The sequence below is a fragment of the Alnus glutinosa genome, chromosome 6, assembly GCF_958979055.1.
Source record: "Alnus glutinosa chromosome 6, dhAlnGlut1.1, whole genome shotgun sequence".
NCBI classification, from domain to species: domain Eukaryota; kingdom Viridiplantae; phylum Streptophyta; class Magnoliopsida; order Fagales; family Betulaceae; genus Alnus; species Alnus glutinosa.
In genome coordinates, this window is record NC_084891.1 from 13,025,837 (window position 1) to 13,050,726 (window position 24,890).

Here is a 24,890-nt window from a genome sequence, read left to right on the forward strand (position 1 = left end):
TTTGGTCTTTACACGCCAAATATCAAAAAATACTTTTGACGAAAAATATTTTATTGAAAAATAACTTTCTTAAAATCATTTTTGGATGGAAACCATTTTACTAAATGACAGTTATAACGTTAAATCATGATTACTAAATGAGTACTCATTTTCATTTTTTTTTTTTTTTTTGACATGTCCACATAAGAGGGGAAGAGAGATTCGAACTAGTGATCTCCGCTTCATGAGGCGTGGCCTTCGTCCGATTGAATTACCTGTTGAGAATTCATTTTCAATTGAAAGGGAGAGAAATTCCTATTCGTGCAATTTGAGCTACGTGGGAGGGTAAGCCGGTTCCCCAAACCAAAAGACAAGCCGGCCCCCTTCACTTCCTTCTCAGATCTGTCGCTCTTTCTTCACCCCGAGAGAGAGAGAGAGAGAGAGAGAGAGTCGCGATGGGCATGCGAATGGCGATTAGGGCTTTTCTTCTTCTTCTATTACTCTTTGCATCCGCAGAGCACAGCTTTTCGCTTTACGAAGATCAAGTGGGCCTCATGGACTGGTAAATTCCCATCTCATATCGTCTTGTCCTCGAATTTCTCCCTTCTCCTCACTGATTGTTTTCATTCCAAAACCGTCAATTTACTACTTTGAGATTTTCTTTTTCTTTACTTTTTTAATTCTAGAAAACAAACGAGGCCTCAATTCCTTTTCGCTTATGATTAAAAGTTCTCGAAGTCGCAGTCAAATTTTATTTGTTATGGAAACTTCGATTATTAAGCTATAGTTGATGCTTCAGTCTCAATCTATTATAACATATCCCGTGCTTTCTTGATTATAAGCCTTTACTCCATTTTGATTGAAGAATAGGTTCGATTTTTGTACTTTTTAGTAATAATCGTGAATTACAGGCACCAGCAGTATATAGGGAAAGTGAAGCACGCAGTGTTCCACACTCAGAAGACCGGGAGAAAGCGTGTTGTGGTGTCTACTGAAGAGAATGTTATCGCGTCGCTTGATCTCCGGCACGGAGAGATTTGTGAGTTGAACTTTTTGTGTTGGAACTTGTGGTAAATTGGGTTTCTTAGCTGTAATCATTCAGTAGAAACTTTTCATTATGACCTACTTTACACAGATTCTTCATATTCAAAGCAACTAAGCAAGTGCGCTTCAGCCTTTTGTTTGTTAGTTCTGAGTAGATTATTATGACATGGGATGCGAACGAAGCAAAGCTACCCGTGAGCTCGTTTGGGCTCAGCTCGATAAAGCTCGGCTCGTGCGCAACTCGGGTTATTAAATGAGCTATTTGTGGATACGAAAATATACTCGATTATTAAACGATACAAACCCGTATAAAACTCGGCTCGCTCATTTATATGATACTAAATCTTAAAATTCAGGTGATATACTGATAGGGCATAGTGTATCTTCATTATATAATGTAAATTATGTAATAAACATATGATTCATCATTTATATCAACAAGACAACAACACTTATTTTGTATAACTAGTGACTAAGTATGATCTAATTATGTAAATTATATAATATGATCTAACAATTTATATATATATATATATAAATTATAGTCATATAATGTCACATAATTCCTAAATTCTAACTCATAAGTATACAATTCATAGTAATGTATACAGTGAATTTGATCTCATAGTAATGTATTCTAACTCATAAGTGTACCAAGGGGCGCCTTACAGTTTTCTAATAAATTTAATCTCTTACCTATAAAAAAAAAAATAAAAAATAAAAAAATTCATAGTAATATAAACTATAAAGATTAGGAACTAGTGGTAACTAGATCACTTTACCGCAAAAGATCGGTATGTCTTTTTTCGAGCCGAGTTAAGCTTAATTTTTAATTTTTAAAACTCGTCATATGAGTTCGAGCTTGACTTGAGCTGGTGATAAAGGAGCTTGAGAGAGGCTCGAGCTTGGCTTGAGCTCGTGATAAAAAAGCTTGAACTTGTGATAAATTTTTAAATGAGCCAAGCTTGGACATGCACTACTCGCCCGAGCTCGGCTCGTTTACATCCATATAGGAGCATTTTTTTTTTTTCTTTTTGATTTTTTAAGCACTTTGGTGGAAATTGTGGAATGTTAATTTATGGTTGGTTTTGTGCAGTTTGGAGACATGTTCTTGGGACCAATGATGCAGTTGATGGAGTTGATATTGCTCTTGGAAAATGTAATAACACGCATATTTATGATTGATCCTATTTTTAGCTTTACAGTTGAATGTCTGTTTCACTCATTTCCCTAAACTACATGATTTGGTAATGGCAACGTAGAATTGTTACTTGGTCATCAATGAATTTTACGTTATAACGCTATGGGGCTTGATCTTTATGATTTTCAGCAAATTCGTGACCCATATTTCATTGTATAACTGGAATTATTTGTAATAGTATCTTGCAGTTTGTTTGTTGTGTTCACATGTATATTTTTTCCTCAAGAAACATGTAGTTTGAATAATAGGAGTGATAATATTGGAAGCTCATATGCATTAGTTTCTTCTCTCAGTTTCATGTATGCTAGAAATTTATTTCTTGATTTTGCGTTACTTTGAAGGACCAACTGTTGCCATACATTGCTATAGCATCACCTTTTTTTATTTTTATTTTTTTTCCCAGTAAAGAAAAAGAAAATTGGGTGTGCTCAACACCATCTTCAGTTGTTATATTTCTGTACCTATATGCATATAGTGTTGTTACTTTTATTATTACTTTGTAAACAATATTGCTTCCTTCATTTGGTGTTACCTATTGGAGGTTTGATCAGAACTTACACTGTTGATTGAATGCTTCATTGCCATTTAACATTTTCAGATGTCGTTACTCTTTCGTCAGAGGGAAGTATTTTAAGAGCATGGAACCTTCCAGATGGGAAGATGGTCTGGGAGTCTTTTCTTCAGGGCTCAAAACCTTCGAAATCATTATTGTCTGTGCTGGTTAGTGAATACAATCTTTGATACTCTGGAATCTGTGAACTGGAAATCTATATGTAGTGCTATGTATGAATTCTTGTACATTTACTGTGCAGGCATTTTTGTTTTGGTTCTCTCAAACCTGCCATTTGTGTTTTGCAGACATGTAGAAGTTCTAGTAGACAATGCCTTTATACCAATCTTATAGTGAACATATAGTTAATTAAGGTAGTATTGTGCAGATAAATTTGAAAGTCGACAAGGACAATGTGATTCTTGTTTTCAGTAAAGGGCGTCTTCATGCTCTTTCTAGCATTGATGGCGAAGTTCTCTGGGAGAAGGATTTTTCAGCTGAAAGGTTTAAACAATTGAATTTTGATGTATCTTAACCTTCTGTCTTTCCTAACATCATTTTTTGATCTTAGATTGGCTACCTTTTTTGCAGCATAGAGGTTCAACAGATTATTCAGCCTCTTGGAAGTGATATAATCTATGCTGTAGGTTTTGTTGGTTCATCCCAGTTCGATGCTTATCAAATTAATGCTAAGAATGGAGAATTGCTGAAGCACAAGAGTGCAGCCTTTCCTGATGGCTTTTTTGGGGAAGTATTATTAGTTTCAAGTGACATGCTTGTGTCATTGGATGCCACTAGGTCGAGCTTAGTAACAATTAACTTTCAGAATGAAGAAATCAACTTCGGAAAGACATATATTTCAGATCTTGTTGAGGAGTCTCCCAGGAACGCAGTCATATTACCTTCAAAGCTCTCAGGAATATTTGCTGTAAAAGTCAATATGTTTTCAGTATTCATAAGAGTGACAACTGAAGGCAAATTGGAGGTTGTGGACAAAATTAACAATGCAGCAGCTGTTAGTGATGCTCTCTCATTTTCAGAGGGTCAACAAGCTTTTGCAATAGTTGAACACGTAGCTGGTAAAATTCTCCTCACAGTGAAGCTCAATCATGATTGGAATGGTGATTTGCTCAGGGAGAGCATAGTCATGGACCATCAGAGGGGGCTAGTGCACATGGTTTTCATAAACACTTATATTCGTACAGACAGGTCTCATGGGTTTAGGGCCTTGATTGTCATGGAAGATCATTCACTGTTGTTACTACAACAAGGTGCGATTGTCTGGTGTAGGGAGGAAAGCTTAGCCTCAATTGTAGGTGTAACAACATCAGAACTGCTTGTGGAAAAGAAAGGTGTATCAGTAGCGAAAGTGGAGCAGAACCTCTTTGAGTGGCTTAAGGTATGAATGTGTGTAAACGCATAGAAGTCCAGTAAGAATTTCAATTCAATGTTAAAGGCATCATAACTTTGCAAATTTCATGATTGAATGCTGTACCATCCTACTTTTCCTGGACTGAACAGATGCTTGGTTTTATTTACAAATATATATTTTTTTTCCTCTCTTAGCTACTTTATTGCAGTTTTGCACCTAGGATTTGGAAAGAAAATGATATTTTTGCCTGCATGCCTCTACTTGACCCGTTCCCTTGTGACAATGTGTTTTTCATATGATGTTTTTGTTATTGAAGGGACACATCCTGAAGCTTAAGGGGACTTTAATGCTTGCAAGCCCTGAGGATATAGCAGCTATACAAGGAATGAGATTAAAAAGTTCTGAGAAGAGCAAAATGACCCGAGACCACAATGGTTTCCGGAAGCTGCTAATAGTTCTTACCAGAGCAGGGAAACTTTATGCCTTGCACACTGGAGATGGACGGGTTGTTTGGTCTCTCTTACTGTCCTCACTACGTAAATCAGGATCATGTGAACATCCTACTGGGCTTAGAGTTTATCAGTGGCAGGTACCCCATCATCATGCCATGGATGAGAATCCATCTGTCCTTGTTGCGGGTCGATGTGGACCAAGTTCAGATGTCCCCGGTGTTCTTTCTTTTGTTGATGCTTACACAGGAAAGGAACTTGACTCATTGGGCCTCACTCATTCTGTTACGCAAATCATTCCACTGCCATTAACTGATTCAACGGAACAGCATCTCCATCTTATTATAGATGCTGACCATCATGCACATTTATACCCAAGAACCTCTGAGGCTATTGCTATCTTCCAACACGAGTTTTCAAATGTATACTGGTACTCAGTTGAGGCTGATAATGGCATTATAAGGGGGCATGTCTTGAAGAGCAATTGCATTGGTGTAGTGGATGAATACTGCTTTGACTCCAGGGACTTGTGGTCAATTATATTTCCGTCTGAGTCAGAAAAGATAATAGAAACTGTTACGAGAAAATTGAATGAGGTACCTTTTTTCTTTTCTTTTTTCAATGATGTACTTGTTAATAGCTCTAGTTCTGTTTGTCTTTTATGATTGTTATTCCTTCACCACTAATTCTTAGTACCTACTTGTCCAAAAAAAAAAAAAAAAACTACTAATTTCTTAGTACCATTGCACAAAAAAATAAATAAATTTGTTAGCACATTATTGCATTTAGTTAACTTTGTGTGACAAATTAATTTGTTGATAAACTAGAAACTCAGAATACCTTTAATTGAGTGAATAACTGTCAGATTTTCTTATGAAAATCAATTTGTCCATACCATTTTTCTTTTCTTGTGAATAATCTTGTAGCACCTAGATTCTTTGTTGCATAGAGCCCTTTTACTGTTGAACTTCTACATTCCTCAACCATACTTTATCGTTTTAGAAAATGTTGTTTTTCATTGTTTCGAATTCTTGGTTGCAATTGGAGTCCTATGAACGTATAAAATGCCTATTGTCATTTTATGATTTTGGTTTCGTGTGCATATGGGGTCTCAATAGTTGGAAGCCTGACATAACTAGAAGTGATTGATAACCTTATGTTTTTGGCATCAAATAAAAGTAACAATTATACGTTAAATGAGTGGGGGGTTTGTTGTCTAGATTTTCCGTGGGGACTGGGTATGATGGTGGGATTGATATCTCTCACCTTTTGTTTTCGGATGACACCTTAATTTTCTGTGGTTCTGTCCCAGATCACCTTCGCCTTTTTCGTTATTTGTTCTTATGTTTTGAAGTTGTCTCCGGCTTGATGATTAATTTGGCTAAATCAGAATTAGTTCCTGTTGGTAATGTCAATAATGTGGGAGGTTTGGCTAGGATTTTGGGTTGCAAGGTATCCTCCTTGCCAATGGAATGCCTAGGCCTTCCGTTGGATGCGTCTTTTAAAGCTAAATATGTATGGGATGGCATTATTGAGAAGATTGAGAGTTGTTTAGCTAGCTGGAAATGGTTGTACTTGTCTAAGGGGGGTAAGATTACCTTGATCAAGAGCACTTTGTTTGACTTGCCTACCTACTTCATGTCTCTGTTTCCCCTCTTGGCTAGTGTTGCCAACTGAATTGAGAAGTTACAACGGGATTTTTTGTTGGGAGGTATGGGTGATGAGGTTAAAATTTATTCGGTAAGTTGGTCTAAGGTGTGTTCTCCGATTTTTTAAAGGGGGGTTTGGAGGTTCGAAATGTGTTGCTCTTATGGGTAAGTGGTCATGGCGTGTGTATAAGAGAGGCTTTGTGGAGATTGGTAGTGGACTTTAAATATGGGAGTTAGTGGGGGTGGGTGTGGCTTTAATGGAGTCATTGGGTCTTATGGGTGGGTCTTTGGAAGTTCATTAGGAGAAGTTGGGAGGTGTTTTCTAGATTTACAAGATTTGAGGTGGGTGTCGGCTCTAGGATTAATCTTTGGCAATCAATGTGGTGTCGGGAGTAACCCCTTAAGGAAGCGTTTCCTGAGTTGTTTAGCATTGCTTGCTTAAGGGATGCTTTAGTTCCTTAATGGCTCTCCTCAGTGGAATGTTAAATTTGTAAGAGCGGCGCATGATTGGGAGTTGGAATTCTTTACTTTATTCTTCCATCAGTTGTATTCCATCATATTGAAATTGGACGGTGTGGACAAGCTTTGTTGGAACCCCTCCAAGAAAAAGTTGTTTGATTTAAGATCGTTCTATAATGTCTTCATGCCCCATCACAACAGTCATTTTCCTCGGAGGTGTATTTGGCGGAGTAAGGTCCCTTTGAGAGTGGTTTTCTTTGCTTGGTTGGCCACTTTAGGTAAGATCCTTATTTTGAATAACTTGAGGAAGCGGCATATCATTGTGGTAGATTGATGTTGCTTCCTTATTTTGAGTAATTCATTTTGTTTTAGAGAGAGAAGCTCTCCACCCTTTTTTCAAAATCCTCTGCTTCCCCCCACTTTCTCCTCCTTCTGTGGCTGTTCCAGGGGAGGAGGGAAGAGCTTTTCTCTTCCCCTCTTCCCTCCTCCCTTCCACTTCTCTTCTTTCCTCCCTTCCTCTTCTCTTTCCTCACGTCTTCTTCTCTTTCCCTTTGCCTCTCTGGGTTCTTAGGGTTTTTCTTTTTCTTGGGTGTACTTCTCGGTGGTTGGGTCTTCTCCGGCTCGTTCTGGTCTCTTCCGTCAACGCTGTTTCTGTGGTTGGCCGCTGCGCTGTCGTGCGTGGGTTTTGGTTCTTTTACATCATGAGTTGTAGATCTACTGTTTTTGGGTCCTCCTACCAGTGCACGTGCTTCACTGGAGGTTTCACTGTCTTGAACCAGCTTTCCTCGTCGCTGGTGCTACTGCGGGTGGACGCCACGCGCCGTCCCGGCACGTGTGGCCGAGGGGTTTTTTTGAAGTTTGGGAGTTAGATTTACGGTGTTGGGAACCTCTTCGCACGCACGCGCCCCTCCGGCGGCTTTTCCAGCAGATTCTGCGGCTTCTGACAGTTTTTCCGGCTGGTTCAGCGCCGCGCCGGCAACAGTACCACCACGCGCCGGCTCCGGTGCGCGTGGCACCACACGCCATTGACTGTAGTTTTTTCTTTTTCTTTTGTTTTTGGGGTTTAATTTGTATTTTGGGTTTGTTTTTCAGATGTAATTCGGGTTTTTTTTTGTATTTTTGGATTTGTATTTCTGTTGGGTTTGGGTGCTTTTGGGCAGATTTGGGTGAATGTTGGGGGTCTTTTTCGGGCTTTGGGTTTCTTGTGGTTCTGGGTGTTGTGGGTGTTGCATGTGAGTTTTAGGGTTGGTCCTTATGGGTTTGGTTAGGTTTTTCTTTTTATGGGTTAGGTTTGGCTGTTCCTGTATATACTCTGGTGTACTTAGGGGTGCCTTATGCTTATATATAAAGTTTTCTTACTTATAAAAAACAAAGATTGATGTTGCTTGTGTAAGAAGTGTGGGTAAACTGTTGACCACCTTTTACTACATTGCAAAAAAGCTAGTGCCTTATGGAACTCTATCTTTGGCTTGTTCAGTTTAGCATGGGTCATGGCTTGTTGAGTGAGATATCTCTTCACTTGTTGGAGAGGGCAATTTGGTAGGTCTCAAAGTGAAGTTGTTTGGAGGATGATTCCGCTTTGCTTGATGTGGTGTATTTGGAGAGAGAAATGATCAAAGCTTTGAAGATAGTGAGAGGACGATTGCGGAGTTAAAAGGCCTTTTTCTTTAATACCATTTTCCAGTGGATCGCTGCTTGTGATTGTTTAAAAAAAAATAAAAAATTGTCAAGCTTGCATAGAATCTTAATTGGAGTGATTTTCTTATGAAAAATTTGATTTTCCATATCATTTTTCTTTTTGTGTGAATAATCTTGTATTGCCTAGAGCCCTTTTACTTTTGAACTTCTACATTCCTCAGCCATACTTTATCTATTTAGAAGCTTTTGTTTTTCATTGTTTCGAATTCTTGGATGCGATTGGAGTCCTATGAACATATAAAATGCCTATTATCATTTTTATAATTTTGCATATTGGGCCACTTATCAAAAAAAAAAATAAAATTGCATATTGGGTCTTAAGAATAGGAAGCCTGACATGACTGGAAATGATTGATAACCTTATATTTTTGGCATCAAATAATAGTAACAATTATATGGTAAACGAGTATTATTAAAACAGTGTGATTAGTAAGTCCAACTCTGTAACCAATTAGATGGGCAGTGGCCCCAGCTCCCACTTTGAGGTTGCTGTGATAGGTTCTTGTGAGAGTTTACCAGTGCTTTATAGCTATATATAGTTGTTATATTATTAATTTTTATTTACATCCCCTAGGTGGTTCATACCCAAGCAAAGGTCATAGGTGACCAAGATGTGATGTATAAATATATATCAAAAAATCTACTCTTCGTGGCAACTGTTGCACCAAAAGCCAGTGGCGAATTCAGAATGGCCACCCCAGAGGAGTCATGGTTGGTTGTATACCTCATTGATACTGTAACTGGTCGTATATTGCACCGGATGACTCATCATGGTTCACAGGGTCCTGTTCGTGCTGTAAGTTCTGCAATCTACTAAGCCATTTTGCAGTCATAAGTGAGGAATTTCTCATGCATCCATGCATTTTGTAGGTTTTCAGCGAGAACTGGGTTGTATACCACTACTTCAATCTTAGAGCCCATAGATATGAGATGTCAGTCATTGAGATCTATGATCAGTCTCGGGCGGTATGCCAGTAAACTTGAATCCTTAATTCAATGTTCTATGTATTTTCGTTGGTACTGCTATGTATTTTAAATCGAATATGATTCACAGGACAACAAGGATGTCTTGAAGCTAGTTTTTGGAAAGCATAATCTTACTTCACCAATCTCCTTGTATTCTCGACCAGAGGTGATAACAAAATCACAGTCTTACTTCTTCACCCACTCTGTGAAAACAATAACAGTGACATCAACAGCCAAGGGTATAACCTCAAAGCAGCTTCTTATTGGTACAGTTGGTGATCAGGTCGGTTGAAAGCTTTGAACATGCTGAGCAATTTCTCCTTTGTTTTGTTTTGTTTTTTTTTTTTGTTGGAGATAAAACTTATTTCCTTTTATTGTATGCACTGAATGTTACTAAACCTTTTGCAGGTTTTGGCTCTTGATAAGCGTTATTTAGATCCTCGCCGATCTGTCAACCCTACACAAGCTGAGAGGGAAGAAGGCATCATACCTCTTACGGATTCTTTGCCAATCATTCCCCAGGTATGCTGGTCATATATCGTCGTTATCATCATCTTATTATTACTGTTCATGTTATTGCTATCATAGATTCAATGCTACTGTTATTTTCTGAAGAAAGCATTGAATTTTTCTTTTTTGTCAGTAGTGGTTTGTATTTTTATACCTCAAATTTTCAACTATAACATAGAAGTTTTAAAATTTTTATTATCTACCCATATTGTATGAATCATCAGAGTTTCAATATGCATATGCAGAGCTGACAATCAGCTGTGTGCACTTTTGTCTGGGTTGACTTTGATTTTGGTGGTTCAATTTTGTTAATGAAATTTCTTGTGTCAAGACAGTGTTGATCCTAGCTACAATGCTCTCGTTACTAGAACTATGGCACAATTCCAGTATTTGAGAATAACTATACATAATTCCACCTTACAAACATCAGTTTTTTTTTTTTTTTTTTTTTTTTTTTTTTTTTTTTTTTTTTTGTCCATAACATGTTTTGTACTTGCTCATTTGTCAGATCATGACTTGGATTTGGACAGGTTTTGGTTGGGCACATTATTCCCCAACTTGAACCTGGCACATTTGATAGATCATCCTGAAAGTGTCTGTTGGCTTGTTAATTGTATTATATATTAGGTGTAATAATTGAAAGAAATTACTGATATACGGATGTTTCTGCCTTGGGAAGGAGTTTTGGTGGGGTTGATCTCTTGGGTCTTCCTGGGGTTTCGGCTTCCTTTCCCTGTGGTCAGTGGGTTTTGTTTTCTCATTGGCCAAGTCCAGTCCCCTTTGTGGTTGGGTACCCCCAGTTTACTGGTTTATCGTCTAGGGTCGTTGAGGTGGGGGAATCTTCAAAGGGGGTTGATTCTAAAGGAAGTGTTGTTGGGCGCCCCCTGGATCCTGGTTTGCCGTCTGGAAGCGTTGAGGTGGAGGATTCTTCTGAAGGGGTTGTTCCAAAGGATAGTGTTGTTGTTTACCCCAGGGTTGTGGAAGATAGCAAGTCGTGTTTTCGCACGATGGGGGATTCGTTCGTGGGATCTGATCAGAAGGGAATTCTAGATTTTTTGGCTTTGATCGAGGATGAGCGCTTTGACTTTGAATCCCCTCCTAAGAAGGATAAGGAGAGAAAAAGGAAAAAGGGGATAAGAGAGGTCAAGAATCTAGAATGTTCTATCAATTTTGATGCTAGGGGTATGGGATCTAGTCGGGACAGGGGCAAGAAGATGGGGGTTTGATGTATATTTCTGTTTTTGGGTTTTTCGGGTGTTTCCTTTCCTCCTTTTTTTTTTTTTTTTTTTTTTTTTTTTTTTTTTGTGTCCTTTTTGTATACTCCCTGTATGCTTAGGGGTGCCTTTTACGCTTTTTAATAATATTCTGTTTATTACCTATCAAAAAAAAATTACTGATATAATTGGTTCTGGTGAGGCCAGTGCAAGAGTTTCTTTAATTTAAATTTGTCTAATCATATTCATGTTTATGGTGTACAATTATTTGTGCCTTTAATTCCATGTATATTACGGTGAAATGCAAGTGAGACTCGCCCATCCATAATTTGAACTTGAGGTAGCTCAATCTTTAGAAGCCGTGGATGGATAGGAGTATCATTTTTTTTTTTCTTCTTCGTAGTTTGGGAACTGATGTGGGTATTGTTTGTGCAGTCCTATGTGACGCATGCTCTCAAAGTGGAAGGTCTCCGAGGCATTGTTACGGTACCTGCAAAGTTGGAGTCCACAACACTTGCCTTTGCATATGGAGTGGATCTCTTCTTCACTCGAATTGCACCCTCGAGGACATACGATTCACTCACCGAAGATTTCAGCTATGCTTTGCTTCTCATCACAATTGTTGCCCTAATTGCGGCAATCTTTGTGACATGGGTTTTGTCCGAGAGGAAAGAACTGCAAGAGAAGTGGAGGTGATTTCTTCTCCTCTAGTCCGTCCTTTTCTTTTCCTTATTTAATTTAATTTTGTTGTCGTTAAGCTACCTATAGTTTTGACATTAGGTCAGGAGATTATTCCTTTTGTTGTAAAATTTTATCATGATTCTTTTTCTTTTTGGGGGGTTGGATGGTTCGTCTAAATTAGTGCTTTCATGTTGTAAATCTGGAAAATCATGAGAATAAATTAATTACGTTAGTTTTGAGGCAAGTACATTATAATTAATTTATGATGACGTCAATTGGATTTAGTACTCACCACACTTACTTCCCCCTGCATTACTTTACTATCTATAAACTCTGAAATCATTCTATCCTTTCCGGGACTTCGTTGTAATCAAAGTTGGACCTGACTCACTGGATGGTTTCATGAGCTATATTTATGCTCCGTTTGTTTTGGTGTAAAATGATTTTTGAAAAATAATTTCGGCATTTTCTAATGTTTGGTGGGGGCGAAAATAATAGTCCACTGAAAAATAATTTCCGTTTGACCAAAATTGCTTAATAAATTTCGAAAAATGATATTCGTAATAATTTTTTGAAGATGGCAGATGCATTTCAACCAATTTTTAAACGACCCAGTCCACCTTCACGTTTAAGCAATTGACCTCCATAGAAATCTGGTCGGTGCTGAAATTTGACAACGTCCAATTGCTATCGTTGGAATCTGGCGAATGGAATCAGGTTACCTTCGTCGGAATACGGTCAGCTTAGATTTCGATGACCAAATTGGTAGTATTCTGGCCATCTGGTTAGAACGGTTGGATTTCGGCGGGCTGGTTGGACTTACCAGAACGGTCGGATCTCGGTCGGCTGGTCGGATCGGGCCAGAATGGCTGGATTCCGGCAACGGATCTGGCCAGAACATCCCGGCCGTTCTGTGTTGGATTCTAGCCGTTCTAGCGGGATTCCGACTGGAATGGTTGGCTTCCGGCCGTTCTGTGCTGGATTTCGGCAGTTTTGGCCGGATTCCGGCCATTTTTCGAAATCCGGCCACGTTTGTCGGAATCCGGCCAACCAGATTCAGACGACTATGTCTGAATTATCTCGGATTTTGGCTATAGTAGCCGGAATCTAGTAAGAGTGGCCGGAATCCTGTCGGTCAGTAATGGAATCTCGTCATCGGTAATTTTTATATTATTTTATATTAATATTTATATGTTCTGAATAAAAATTGATTTTTTATAGGTTAATATGATTGAATAAAAATAAGAAAAATATTTATGATTTTTCGTACATGCCAAATACCGAAAAATGTTTTCGGGGAAAAATATTTTCCTGAAAAATGACTTCCCTGAAACCATTTTATAACAGAAACTATTTTATGTCGAAACAAATGGAGCATTACTTGGACATAAATTTCCTTCAACTCAACCTCTATAATTAGCATCTGCCCTTACACAAGAGCTCCTCACCGGGGAAAAAAAAATTATATAGATGAGTTAATTATAAAAAAGTCTTCCAAACTACTAGTCTTTTTAAAAGTAGTTTTTTAAACTACCAAGTGCATCACTCCAGCCTCACAAACAACTAAAGAGTGCTAAAAAGATTCATTTTGTAAAAATATTTATATAATACTTTTGCCACGTGTCATATATCCAAATTAAGACAATTTAAAAAATTAAACAATTTGAAAATTAAATTTAAAAATCACAGAAATATTAAAAATATTAAAAAAAATAAAAATAAAAAGGCAATGGGGGTGGCCGGCCACCCCCATTTTTGGCCCATTTTGGCCAAAGAGGTGGCTAAGCCAACCCCATGGTCGGTTTGGGGGTGGCTATGGCTTTTTGGGGGTGGTTTGGCCATCCTCAATGAGCAAAATGGGAGTGATTGAAACCACCCCCGAGAGCCTTGGGGGTGACCATTTGGCCAGGGGGTGGGTTCGGCTTGTTTGGGGGTGGTCGAATCACTCCAGTGGCCCATGGGGGTGGTCTGACCATTGTAACGCCCCAAATTTGAACCAGCAAATTCGTAAGCAGAAACCTCCGGTTTCCACGTGACATTACTACATCAGAGATAAACTCTCGCAGCGGAATATATTTATTTCTTCTAAAGCCTTAGTAATTGATAACATAACACATTTAGAGCTTTATTGAGTGATAAACGTAATTAAAGTATTACATTTCAAATTGATACAAGAATTCACTACAATCATCAACTACATTATCGAACAGTTCTAATTCCTGTAATGTTAACAAACTCCTATCCTTGAGCTTTATACACTTTCATACCTGCAACATGGGCTATACCGCCCATATATAAATACATGGGTCAGTCAACTGCTTTCAATAATGATAAGATTATTGATTTAATTAAAAGTATGCGATGCAACAATGTGTAGTGCAACAATATGAGAACAATTATAAACACTTATGCCAAGGACTCAAACTCCGAAATCTCTATTCTTTCTACGGGCTTTTCACTGAGGGTCCTTTCTTAAGGCCTCAGTCCTGGGTTGTCTATCCCTCTCAGAGTACCAAACCCACATACTAGGATTGTCTATCTCTCACAGGGCCTCAAATCCCACAAAATTCCATGGATGTCTATCTCTCTCAGAGCCTCAAACCCACCAACTGGGTTGTCTATCTCTCTCAGAGCTTCAAAACCGAGGATGTGTATCTTTCCTATATCCATGGATGTCTATCTCTCTCAGAGCCTCAAACCCACCAACTGGGTTGTCTATCTCTCTCAGAGCTTCAAAACCGAGGATGTCTATCGCTCCTAAATCTAATCTGAATGTCTATCCCTCAGAGCTTCAAACCCACCAACTGGGTTGTCTATCCCTCTCAGAGCTTCCTATCTGTCTCTATGCCTTAATACTAAAACACGTCATATTACAAACAATATGCTCCAAACAAGTTGCATACTATTAAATAAAGCAGATATCAAAACATTAAAGAAAGCTCCACTTGATCATTCTGAGTGAGTAAGGAATACTCACAGTTCTTTTGTACCGTTTTTCAGTTCATCATCTGCATAATCATAAATACATATACACATAAAACATTATTCATCATCATTCATAAATATTACCTATTATATTCACAATGACACATTTATTGTTTTACTCGGAAAATCATTTACATAGTTTTTTATTAGTTTATCTCATTTTCTATAAAACATCCTATTTTAATAGCTTGGATTATCAATTTATATCGACACTTATATAATTATATCACAATTATGCATTTTTAATATTTAAAAATATATATAGAGTAGCATGGCATGGCTTTTGATATATATATATTTATATATATAGTATCATAATATATATACATATATATATCTATGTACCGAATATATATATATATACACATATATATGTACCGAATATATACATGTATGGTATTATTATATATATATATGCGTACCGAAGATCTATATGTATATATATATAGGAGGGTTCGGGTCTCACAGTGTTCGAGTGGTGGGTATTGCATAGGAGGGGGCCAATCCCATTTGGAAGCATCAGCTGCCGGAAATCTTGCTGGATCGGGGTGGCTTAGATCAGCCCAAGGTGAACACGGGTCTGCTGGGTGCGAGTTCACCGGGGTTGCAGCTGGTGTCGTGGGTCATGGCTGCCATGGCAGAACCGGTTCTGGTTTACTGGTCATCCGGGTTCCAGCAGGTTCGGTGGGTCTCGATCTTGATGGGTTTTGGTCGTGGGTCGGCTAGGTTCTGGGTTCGGTTTCATGCACGCACGGCCTGGTTCGGTCACGGTGGGGGTCGAGTCTTGGCTGGGATCCGGGTCTGTGCAGGGTCTTCGGGGTTCACGGGTTTGCCACAGCCTTCTTGGTCTTCACTTCCAAATCCTGCCGTCTACCCACCGGAAGTCGCGTCTGGGTCCGTCGGATTTATTGTTTCCAGCTGGTTTAGGTCCGTCGAAGGAGGCTGGATCGTTTGCATGCATGGACTGCTGGCTGGGGTCTGCCGAGGGCCGGGCTGCATGGATTCCAGTGGGTCATGCATGGGCTCATGCACGGGTCTAAGGTCCTGGTTCGTTGGTTTCGAGCTTATGGCAATACTGGGTTCAGCTGGGTCTCGGTGGTTCAGCTACAAGCTTGCTGAGATCGCCGAGCAAGGAGGTTTGGATCATGGTTCGTGTTTCCTGGGCTAAAGGCGTTCGGCTCGGCTGGGTCACGTATGGTCACGGCACCGACGGTGCGGCACGGGTTACGGCCAGAACCCGTCGGAGTTGCCCCTGGGTCGACTCCGGCGGTGACCCGTGGAAGATCGGGTCTGGCGGGTACCTCCTGGGTTTCTCCCCTCCGAATCTCTCCTTCCGATATCTCCCTCTCAGCCCGCAATTTCTCTCTCAGACACACTCAATCCCACGGCCCCCTTCTCACTGTCTGCTTCTCTTTCACTCTCAAACTCCATTTCTCTCTTCTCTCTCCATCACTGTTTCTCACTTCTCTCATCTCTGTTTCTTACTGACTTTCTTTCTCCTGGTCCCTCATCTCACTCTCAACTCTCAACTCTCAACTCACTCTCTCGATCTCTCACTCACTGCTGTGTCTCGGTCTTAAAAGAAGGAGAAAGAAGGAATAAAGAAAGAGGGAGAAGGGTGCCATTATTACAGCAGCAGAGATGAACTGCTTTGTAGCTGTCTGAGTGAAGACAGGCTAGCATTGCATTGTTTAAGCACCGAGGACGATCGTGCTGAAGAAAATATATTAGAACCAAAGTGGAGGCAGGCTGTGTTTTTAATAAACTGAGTGGAGGAATCGGAACAACGTGCGACTGCTGAAATGATTTAAATAGGTTTAAATGGAATAAAACGTAAGAATGACGTAGGAGGCGGCTAACGATTTTAGCAGATTGTGTTTTAAAAACCGGGTCTTTTAATACAAGCAGTCTCATAAAAATACTGTTCTAAATCCGTTTTGAGTCTAGTTGTTTCATCGGTAATATTATTATCTCAATAATATTTAAACATAATAAATTTATAAACCAAATATATATTGCACATATTACACAATAATATTATTTATTAATATTATTATGCCAATTAGTCTACTGAATAAATCCGTCAGTCTATTTCATTTAATCTTAAATTCTAGTTTAAGACATTAATTGTATTACTAAAAATCTGGGGCGCTACATTCCTCCCCCCTTAAAGGAATTTCGTCCCCGAAATTCGTAAACTATGCTTCCCATAAAGTTTACCTAATGGAAGATTTAGATTTCTAATTCTTAAGTCTAGCGTCACAGATTTTTATGTGAAGCATCTAATTTATTAGACATGAAATTTAAACAAGTATACCGCACCGTGTGATAGTTATCAAATATAATATTTTAAGCTCATTATAACAAGAAGTATAATAGATCAAACAAATGTGTAGCTTGAAGAAGGGAAAATATTCATTTCTCATTATAGGAAAATCTCTCGTACAACAAATCACTTTTATGAGGATGTTTTCTGATAATCTTGGTGGAAAGCTTGCCAAATGAGAACATGGAAGCCTCGAAGGAGAGGAAGGTGGGGAAGGTGAAGAAAGCAAAGAAGTCAAGGCAAGCAATCCGGAAAGGATATGAGTGCGGTACTCATATCGTAGTGCTCTCTCTCTTCTGTCATAGATCGCCATCACTGGATTGTGGATGGATGCGAGGAGAGTCCAGGTTGATATGGCGGAAGAGAAGGTCTTGCATGATCAAGGATAATCTTGCTTCTGGATAGTATGATCAAGAATAATCTTGCTTCTGTGTTTATGAATCTGTTTGTGATGCTGCATTTTTCTAACTATAGGTTTGAAAATTTGGTTATCGAACTACATCTTCTTTCGTAGGAGGCGATGATAAGTTCAGATTAGAAGGAAAATTTGGCTCTCAAAGTGTGAAGGGTTGAGAGCTCAAGGGTGTGCTTTGCATGAGAGAAGACGAGTGAATTTATAGAGGAGATTTGAGAGGGGACGGTGCAAGTGGTGCCGACAGTGGATCGTAATATCTCCATCCCATTCTCGGAATGCTCATCCAGCTCTATCTCGAGATGCTCTTCCAGCTCTGCAAGGTGCGAAAGGTGCGGCGAGAAATCCGGAAAAGTCATTGGGTGAATTCGGAATTCGAGAAGGTGAAAAGGGTGAAAGCCGAAAGGAAAGAGAGCTCGCGATTCGAGAGTTGTCTACTAGTGGTAGTGGCAGCTGCGCTCCGAATGACGTTGATTAGACTGCGTCTCATTCACTGATTAAGTTCTCTTTTCTTCCTTCAGATCTTTCGAATAACCGCTTCATTTCTTTCTTTTCTCCATCAGGTCCTTTGAGGAGTATCATCATTTTCTTAGTTTTCCAAAAATGGCTTCTTCATCCTCTCAAAATAATCTTGATCTGAATGCTGCGCCTGTAGTACCAGAAATTTGGCGCCCATTGTTCCTATCTCAGAGAGGTCCTCTTCTGACTAATGACTCTGTGATGCTGAGTGATGCAGTAGCTGCATCCGTAGCTCAAGGCATCATGACTCCCCGAGATGAAAAGTTGTTGGCTGATAGGACTGATGCTCAAGCCATCAATGATTCTTTAGCATTCAGTATTCAGGGTGCTTCTTCGGTTTCCAATATGGCTCGCCGTCTGCAAGTTCGAGGGAACGAAATTCAAGCGTTGAAAGTTCAAATCTTGACTTTGCAGCGAATGTATGTGGACTTTAGGCGAAGGAATCGGGTTCTTCAGCAGGAGAATAAAAGGTTGAAGAAGGTGGTGAATTCCTATGCGAAAGACTTGGAAAAGAGGTATGCTGACTTGGAGCAGAATACCAATCGTCTCCAAGAACAACACCAGGACCTCTTGCGTGTAGTCCAAAACCTCAGGGTTTTCCGCCCAAAAACTTAGTCAGGTATTCTATTTGATCTAGCAATTCTTTATTTACAAAAATAAATAACTAACTGCAGTATTATGAAATACCTGCAGGTATAAGCATACCAGTATTCTCCGGAAATGGTGCAGAAAAGGTCCTGTTTTGCAAGTCTATTCTTTTTTTTTTTTTTTTTTTTTTTGAATCAAAAGTAGTTCATTTGTAAGACAATAATTATTCTTTTACGCACCGTTCTTATTATCTAATATGTCTGTAATCCTTTGAACTAATTATTTCTACTCGATCTTTTACTAAGGTGTAATTTTTATATGGTACTATGTTCTTCTTTCTATTTCTGCATAATTACTATTATCCTCAAATTTCATTAGATTAAATCCTTAGTATTACTCCAATTTAGTTATGCAGTCAATCAATACTTAAATTTGCTAATCATAAACTTATCCATCAAGTAAGGATTTCTATGAGAATCAATAAATCACATAATCAAGATTTTATTTAACTTAAGCTCTAGAAAACCTCAATAATATATAAACTTCTCTTAAAGTTCATCAGATGCATAGGAAAAACAATCTCTCCATTAATCATCAAATCATTTGATTAACTAATTTCCTCAACATATAAAATTAGTAATTTACGCTTTATACACCTATCTTCAAAAGATACCAGATTTGGAATAATAGATACTCATTAATCATAGCATACCTTTCCTTACATTCTAGGGTTAATTGGATAGACCTCAAAGCCTCAAAATTTATCTCTGATCCTTAGGTTATCCTTATTATGGTTATGGGAAAGTTGTATCTCTAAGCACATGAAATATCTATAGAGTGATTTATAAATTTACTAACTTAATATCCATAAATTATTTCAACAGATTAAACATTTGGATTCTGTAATCTATATCTCCAAAAAGAAACATTTATGACTATACCTCAAAATAATACTAGATATCAAATCATCTTAATTCTGAAATTACTTCTATTTACATACCTCTGGTTTCTTATCCCCTTACGCTAGGATCATCATCAAGGTGGAAGGTTTCTGCACTAAAATACATCACACAAAGTATTTTATAAAAATGGTTTACACTTATAGCTCTTGTGTTATTCTTAGACATCTAGGGTCAAGTCTTTAAGGTCCTCAGAGCAAACTGCTCTGACACCATACTGTAACTTACCCAAGTTACAGTATGACACTGAATGTTCACTAGGTCGCAGAACAATTGCTCTGATACCATTCTGTAACGCCCCAAATTTGAACCAGCAAATTCGTAAGCAGAAACCTCCGGTTTCCACGTGACATTACTACATCAGAGATAAACTCTCGCAGCGGAATATATTTATTTCTTCTAAAGCCTTAGTAATTGATAACATAACACATTTAGAGCTTTATTGAGTGATAAACGTAATTAAAGTATTACATTTCAAATTGATACAAGAATTCACTACAATCATCAACTACATTATCGAACAGTTCTAATTCCTGTAATGTTAACAAACTCCTATCCTTGAGCTTTATACACTTTCATACCTGCAACATGGGCTATACCGCCCATATATAAATACATGGGTCAGTCAACTGCTTTCAATAATGATAAGATTACTGATTTAATTAAAAGTATGCGATGCAACAATGTGTAGTGCAACAATATGAGAACAATTATAAACACTTATGCCAAGGACTCAAACTCCGAAATCTCTATTCTTTCTACGGGCTTTTCACTGAGGGTCCTTTCTTAAGGCCTCAGTCCTGGGTTGTCTATCCCTCTCAGAGTACCAAACCCACATACTAGGATTGTCTATCTCTCACAGGGCCTCAAATCCCACAAAATTCCATGGATGTCTATCTCTCTCAGAGCCTCAAACCCACCAACTGGGTTGTCTATCTCTCTCAGAGCTTCAAAACCGAGGATGTGTATCTTTCCTATATCCATGGATGTCTATCTCTCTCAGAGCCTCAAACCCACCAACTGGGTTGTCTATCTCTCTCAGAGCTTCAAAACCGAGGATGTCTATCGCTCCTAAATCTAATCTGAATGTCTATCCCTCAGAGCTTCAAACCCACCAACTGGGTTGTCTATCCCTCTCAGAGCTTCCTATCTGTCTCTATGCCTTAATACTAAAACACGTCATATTACAAACAATATGCTCCAAACAAGTTGCATACTATTAAATAAAGCAGATATCAAAACATTAAAGAAAGCTCCACTTGATCATTCTGAGTGAGTAAGGAATACTCACAGTTCTTTTGTACCGTTTTTCAGTTCATCATCTGCATAATCATAAATACATATACACATAAAACATTATTCATCATCATTCATAAATATTACCTATTATATTCACAATGACACATTTATTGTTTTACTCGGAAAATCATTTACATAGTTTTTTATTAGTTTATCTCATTTTCTATAAAACATCCTATTTTAATAGCTTGGATTATCAATTTATATCGACACTTATATAATTATATCACAATTATGCATTTTTAATATTTAAAAATATATATAGAGTAGCATGGCATGGCTTTTGATATATATATATTTATATATATAGTATCATAATATATATACATATATATATCTATGTACCGAATATATATATATATACACATATATATGTACCGAATATATACATGTATGGTATTATTATATATATATATGCGTACCGAAGATCTATATGTATATATATATAGGAGGGTTCGGGTCTCACAGTGTTCGAGTGGTGGGTATTGCATAGGAGGGGGCCAATCCCATTTGGAAGCATCAGCTGCCGGAAATCTTGCTGGATCGGGGTGGCTTAGATCAGCCCAAGGTGAACACGGGTCTGCTGGGTGCGAGTTCACCGGGGTTGCAGCTGGTGTCGTGGGTCATGGCTGCCATGGCAGAACCGGTTCTGGTTTACTGGTCATCCGGGTTCCAGCAGGTTCGGTGGGTCTCGATCTTGATGGGTTTTGGTCGTGGGTCGGCTAGGTTCTGGGTTCGGTTTCATGCACGCACGGCCTGGTTCGGTCACGGTGGGGGTCGAGTCTTGGCTGGGATCCGGGTCTGTGCAGGGTCTTCGGGGTTCACGGGTTTGCCACAGCCTTCTTGGTCTTCACTTCCAAATCCTGCCGTCTACCCACCGGAAGTCGCGTCTGGGTCCGTCGGATTTATTGTTTCCAGCTGGTTTAGGTCCGTCGAAGGAGGCTGGATCGTTTGCATGCATGGACTGCTGGCTGGGGTCTGCCGAGGGCCGGGCTGCATGGATTCCAGTGGGTCATGCATGGGCTCATGCACGGGTCTAAGGTCCTGGTTCGTTGGTTTCGAGCTTATGGCAATACTGGGTTCAGCTGGGTCTCGGTGGTTCAGCTACAAGCTTGCTGAGATCGCCGAGCAAGGAGGTTTGGATCATGGTTCGTGTTTCCTGGGCTAAAGGCGTTCGGCTCGGCTGGGTCACGTATGGTCACGGCACCGACGGTGCGGCACGGGTTACGGCCAGAACCCGTCGGAGTTGCCCCTGGGTCGACTCCGGCGGTGACCCGTGGAAGATCGGGTCTGGCGGGTACCTCCTGGGTTTCTCCCCTCCGAATCTCTCCTTCCGATATCTCCCTCTCAGCCCGCAATTTCTCTCTCAGACACACTCAATCCCACGGCCCCCTTCTCACTGTCTGCTTCTCTTTCACTCTCAAACTCCATTTCTCTCTTCTCTCTCCATCACTGTTTCTCACTTCTCTCATCTCTGTTTCTTACTGACTTTCTTTCTCCTGGTCCCTCATCTCACTCTCAACTCTCAACTCTCAACTCACTCTCTCGATCTCTCACTCACTGCTGTGTCTCGGTCTTAAAAGAAGGAGAAAGAAGGAATAAAGAAAGAGGGAGAAGGGTGCCATTATTACAGCAGCAGAGATGAACTGCTTTGTAGCTGTCTGAGTGAAGACAGGCTAGCATTGCATTGTTTAAGCACCGAGGACGATCGTGCTGAAGAAAATATATTAGAACCAAAGTGGAGGCAGGCTGTGTTTTTAATAAACTGAGTGGAGGAATCGGAACAACGTGCGACTGCTGAAATGATTTAAATAGGTTTAAATGGAATAAAACGTAAGAATGACGTAGGAGGCGGCTAACGATTTTAGCAGATTGTGTTTTAAAAACCGGGTCTTTTAATACAAGCAGTCTCATAAAAATACTGTTCTAAATCCGTTTTGAGTCTAGTTGTTTCATCGGTAATATTATTATCTCAATAATATTTAAACATAATAAATTTATAAACCAAATATATATTGCACATATTACACAATAATATTATTTATTAATATTATTATGCCAATTAGTCTACTGAATAAATCCGTCAGTCTATTTCATTTAATCTTAAATTCTAGTTTAAGACATTAATTGTATTACTAAAAATCTGGGGCGCTACAACCATCCCCACAAGGCCAAAAAGAAAAAAGAAAAAGAAAAAAATGTTTAAGGTTTGGCTCTTGAGAGTGGTTCGTAGCCATTGCGGGTGGTTCGACCACCCCCTCCAAGAGCCTTAGGGGTGGCTCGACCACCTCCTTGGCATAAATGGGGGTGGAAGGTTTCGACCTATACTTACCTGTCTTTTGCTCTGTTTTCCTGATCCGAGGCTGCTGATGTCAGATTTGAGGACAGTGTGGCCTGATGTGTCCAGAGACACCACAATGATAGCAGGTATGCTGACTTTGTTTGCTGAAATGCTTCTTGAAAAGCTTTGCAAATTTAAGATTAACATTTTCACAAATAACAAAGTCCTTAGCTCTTTGAGTTATATGCCTCCTATGAGGCAGAACATATTTATCTGAAGAAGTTTTCTTAATAAAGCCCTTTTTGGAATCCTCTTGCTTCTTCCAAGGTCTGTGAGATTTTATCAGATAACACTTTGGTCTAATATGACAACCATTCCGACAATGATGACAAATAGGAACAAACTTTCCTTGTGTTCCTGAATCCTTGGAGTTAGGTTTCACATAGTTATTTAAGCAAGTATTTTTAGAACAAGCTGCATCCATTATCACAGGCTTAATATTAACAGAATCTAATTCAGGATAAGAAGCATGTGAAGTAGAAGTACTTAAAATCAGCAGTTAAACCAGGCTTGTTAGAAATATCTGAATGAATACACATCATGCTTTTCAAATTATCACTTGAGAATTTTTTCAAGTGATTTTTAGATTCCTTTAATTTATTCTCAAGTGTATCAATAATGTCAAATAGTATGGTATTATCAAATTTCAGAGAGTCAATCAACACATGTGATTCAGACAATTGTATAATCAAAGACTCTTTTTCTTGCTTCACATTTTTGAGCTCTTTTGGAGAAATAATTTTATCGAATTTTGCAAAAACTTTAGAGAGCTCAATATCATAATTTTCTTCAGATAACTGAGAGAAATCCATGGTAAAAGGTGTAATCAAAAAATAGAAGTCACAAAGAGATAGAGATCACACTCAAGAATTTAATCCTTTCAACAAAGTATCTGCTCTGATACCAATTGAAAATTAAGTTGACTTCTAATTTTAACAAGTGTGTGCAATAGTGTGTAACAAAATATCTGAAAATAATTATTGACTTCTAATTTTAACCAAGTGTATGTGTTTGTGTGCAAACAAATATATTAAATGCGGAATTTAAATAAGACAAGATATTTGTTACGAAGTGGAAACTCTGTAAAGAGAAATACCACTCCGGGGCAGCCAAACCCAAGAAATCTGCTATCCAAAAACAAAGCTAGTTACAAGACACTCGTACTCACATACCCTTATATAGTAGTCATACCTCTAATTCTGACACGAAGTCCATCGTGAACGCTTTCCAACTAGATCTTCCACCTGAAGGGGGTTTTTATGGATTCCTTTACCTTAGGGCCGACCCCTAAGATAGACTTCACACGAACAACGAGCACACACTGGCAACGCCTTGAGAGCTAGCAGATCTTCGATTCTCCCTAAACATCCTCTCAAAGCACTATGAAATTCACTATCGAATTCTGTACAAAACACAAGCTTAGGGCCATCTATTTATAGGCTTATAAGAAACCTAAAACTGCTGAGATTCGGGCTCTGGCTGGCGAGCGTTCGGACGAAAGTTAGCCACGTCTTGACGGTTTTCTGCGATATCCTTTCAAAAACAACGTAATTCTATCATTATCATGTTCACGTCTGGACAGCTTGACCGAGCGTCCGGACGGTCTTTGCTAAAATCCTTTCCGCGTTCAAATGGAACTCTGAAATATTTTGAAACATTGGACATCATCCGGATGTGTTACCACGTTGT

General features: G+C 39.0%; 1 protein-coding gene across 1 annotated transcript; it reads left to right on the forward strand.

The window, feature by feature from the left end:
* Positions 1–333: 333 nt before the first annotated feature.
* On the forward strand, positions 334–12,056 carry LOC133870450 (uncharacterized). The gene is made up of 12 exons (XM_062307574.1): positions 334–541; positions 891–1,018; positions 2,120–2,182; positions 2,823–2,944; positions 3,163–3,278; positions 3,366–4,173; positions 4,463–5,191; positions 8,976–9,197; positions 9,272–9,367; positions 9,456–9,650; positions 9,776–9,889; positions 11,527–12,056. The coding sequence occupies exons 1-12, from the start codon at positions 435–437 to the stop codon at positions 11,785–11,787; spliced, it is 2,961 nt and encodes a 986-aa protein (XP_062163558.1). The 5' UTR covers positions 334–434; the 3' UTR covers positions 11,788–12,056.
* The last annotated feature ends 12,834 nt before the right edge of the window (positions 12,057–24,890 follow it).

Bases quoted from the DNA above. Each gene is read 5' to 3' on its own strand.
- LOC133870450 (XM_062307574.1), top strand. From the start codon at position 435: ATGGGCATGCGAATGGCGATTAGGGCTTTTCTTCTTCTTCTATTACTC. The intron at 4,174-4,462 runs GTATGAATGTGT...TTGTTATTGAAG, and splicing joins ACCTCTTTGAGTGGCTTAAG to GGACACATCCTGAAGCTTAA. The intron at 9,890-11,526 runs GTATGCTGGTCA...TTGTTTGTGCAG, and splicing joins CTTTGCCAATCATTCCCCAG to TCCTATGTGACGCATGCTCT.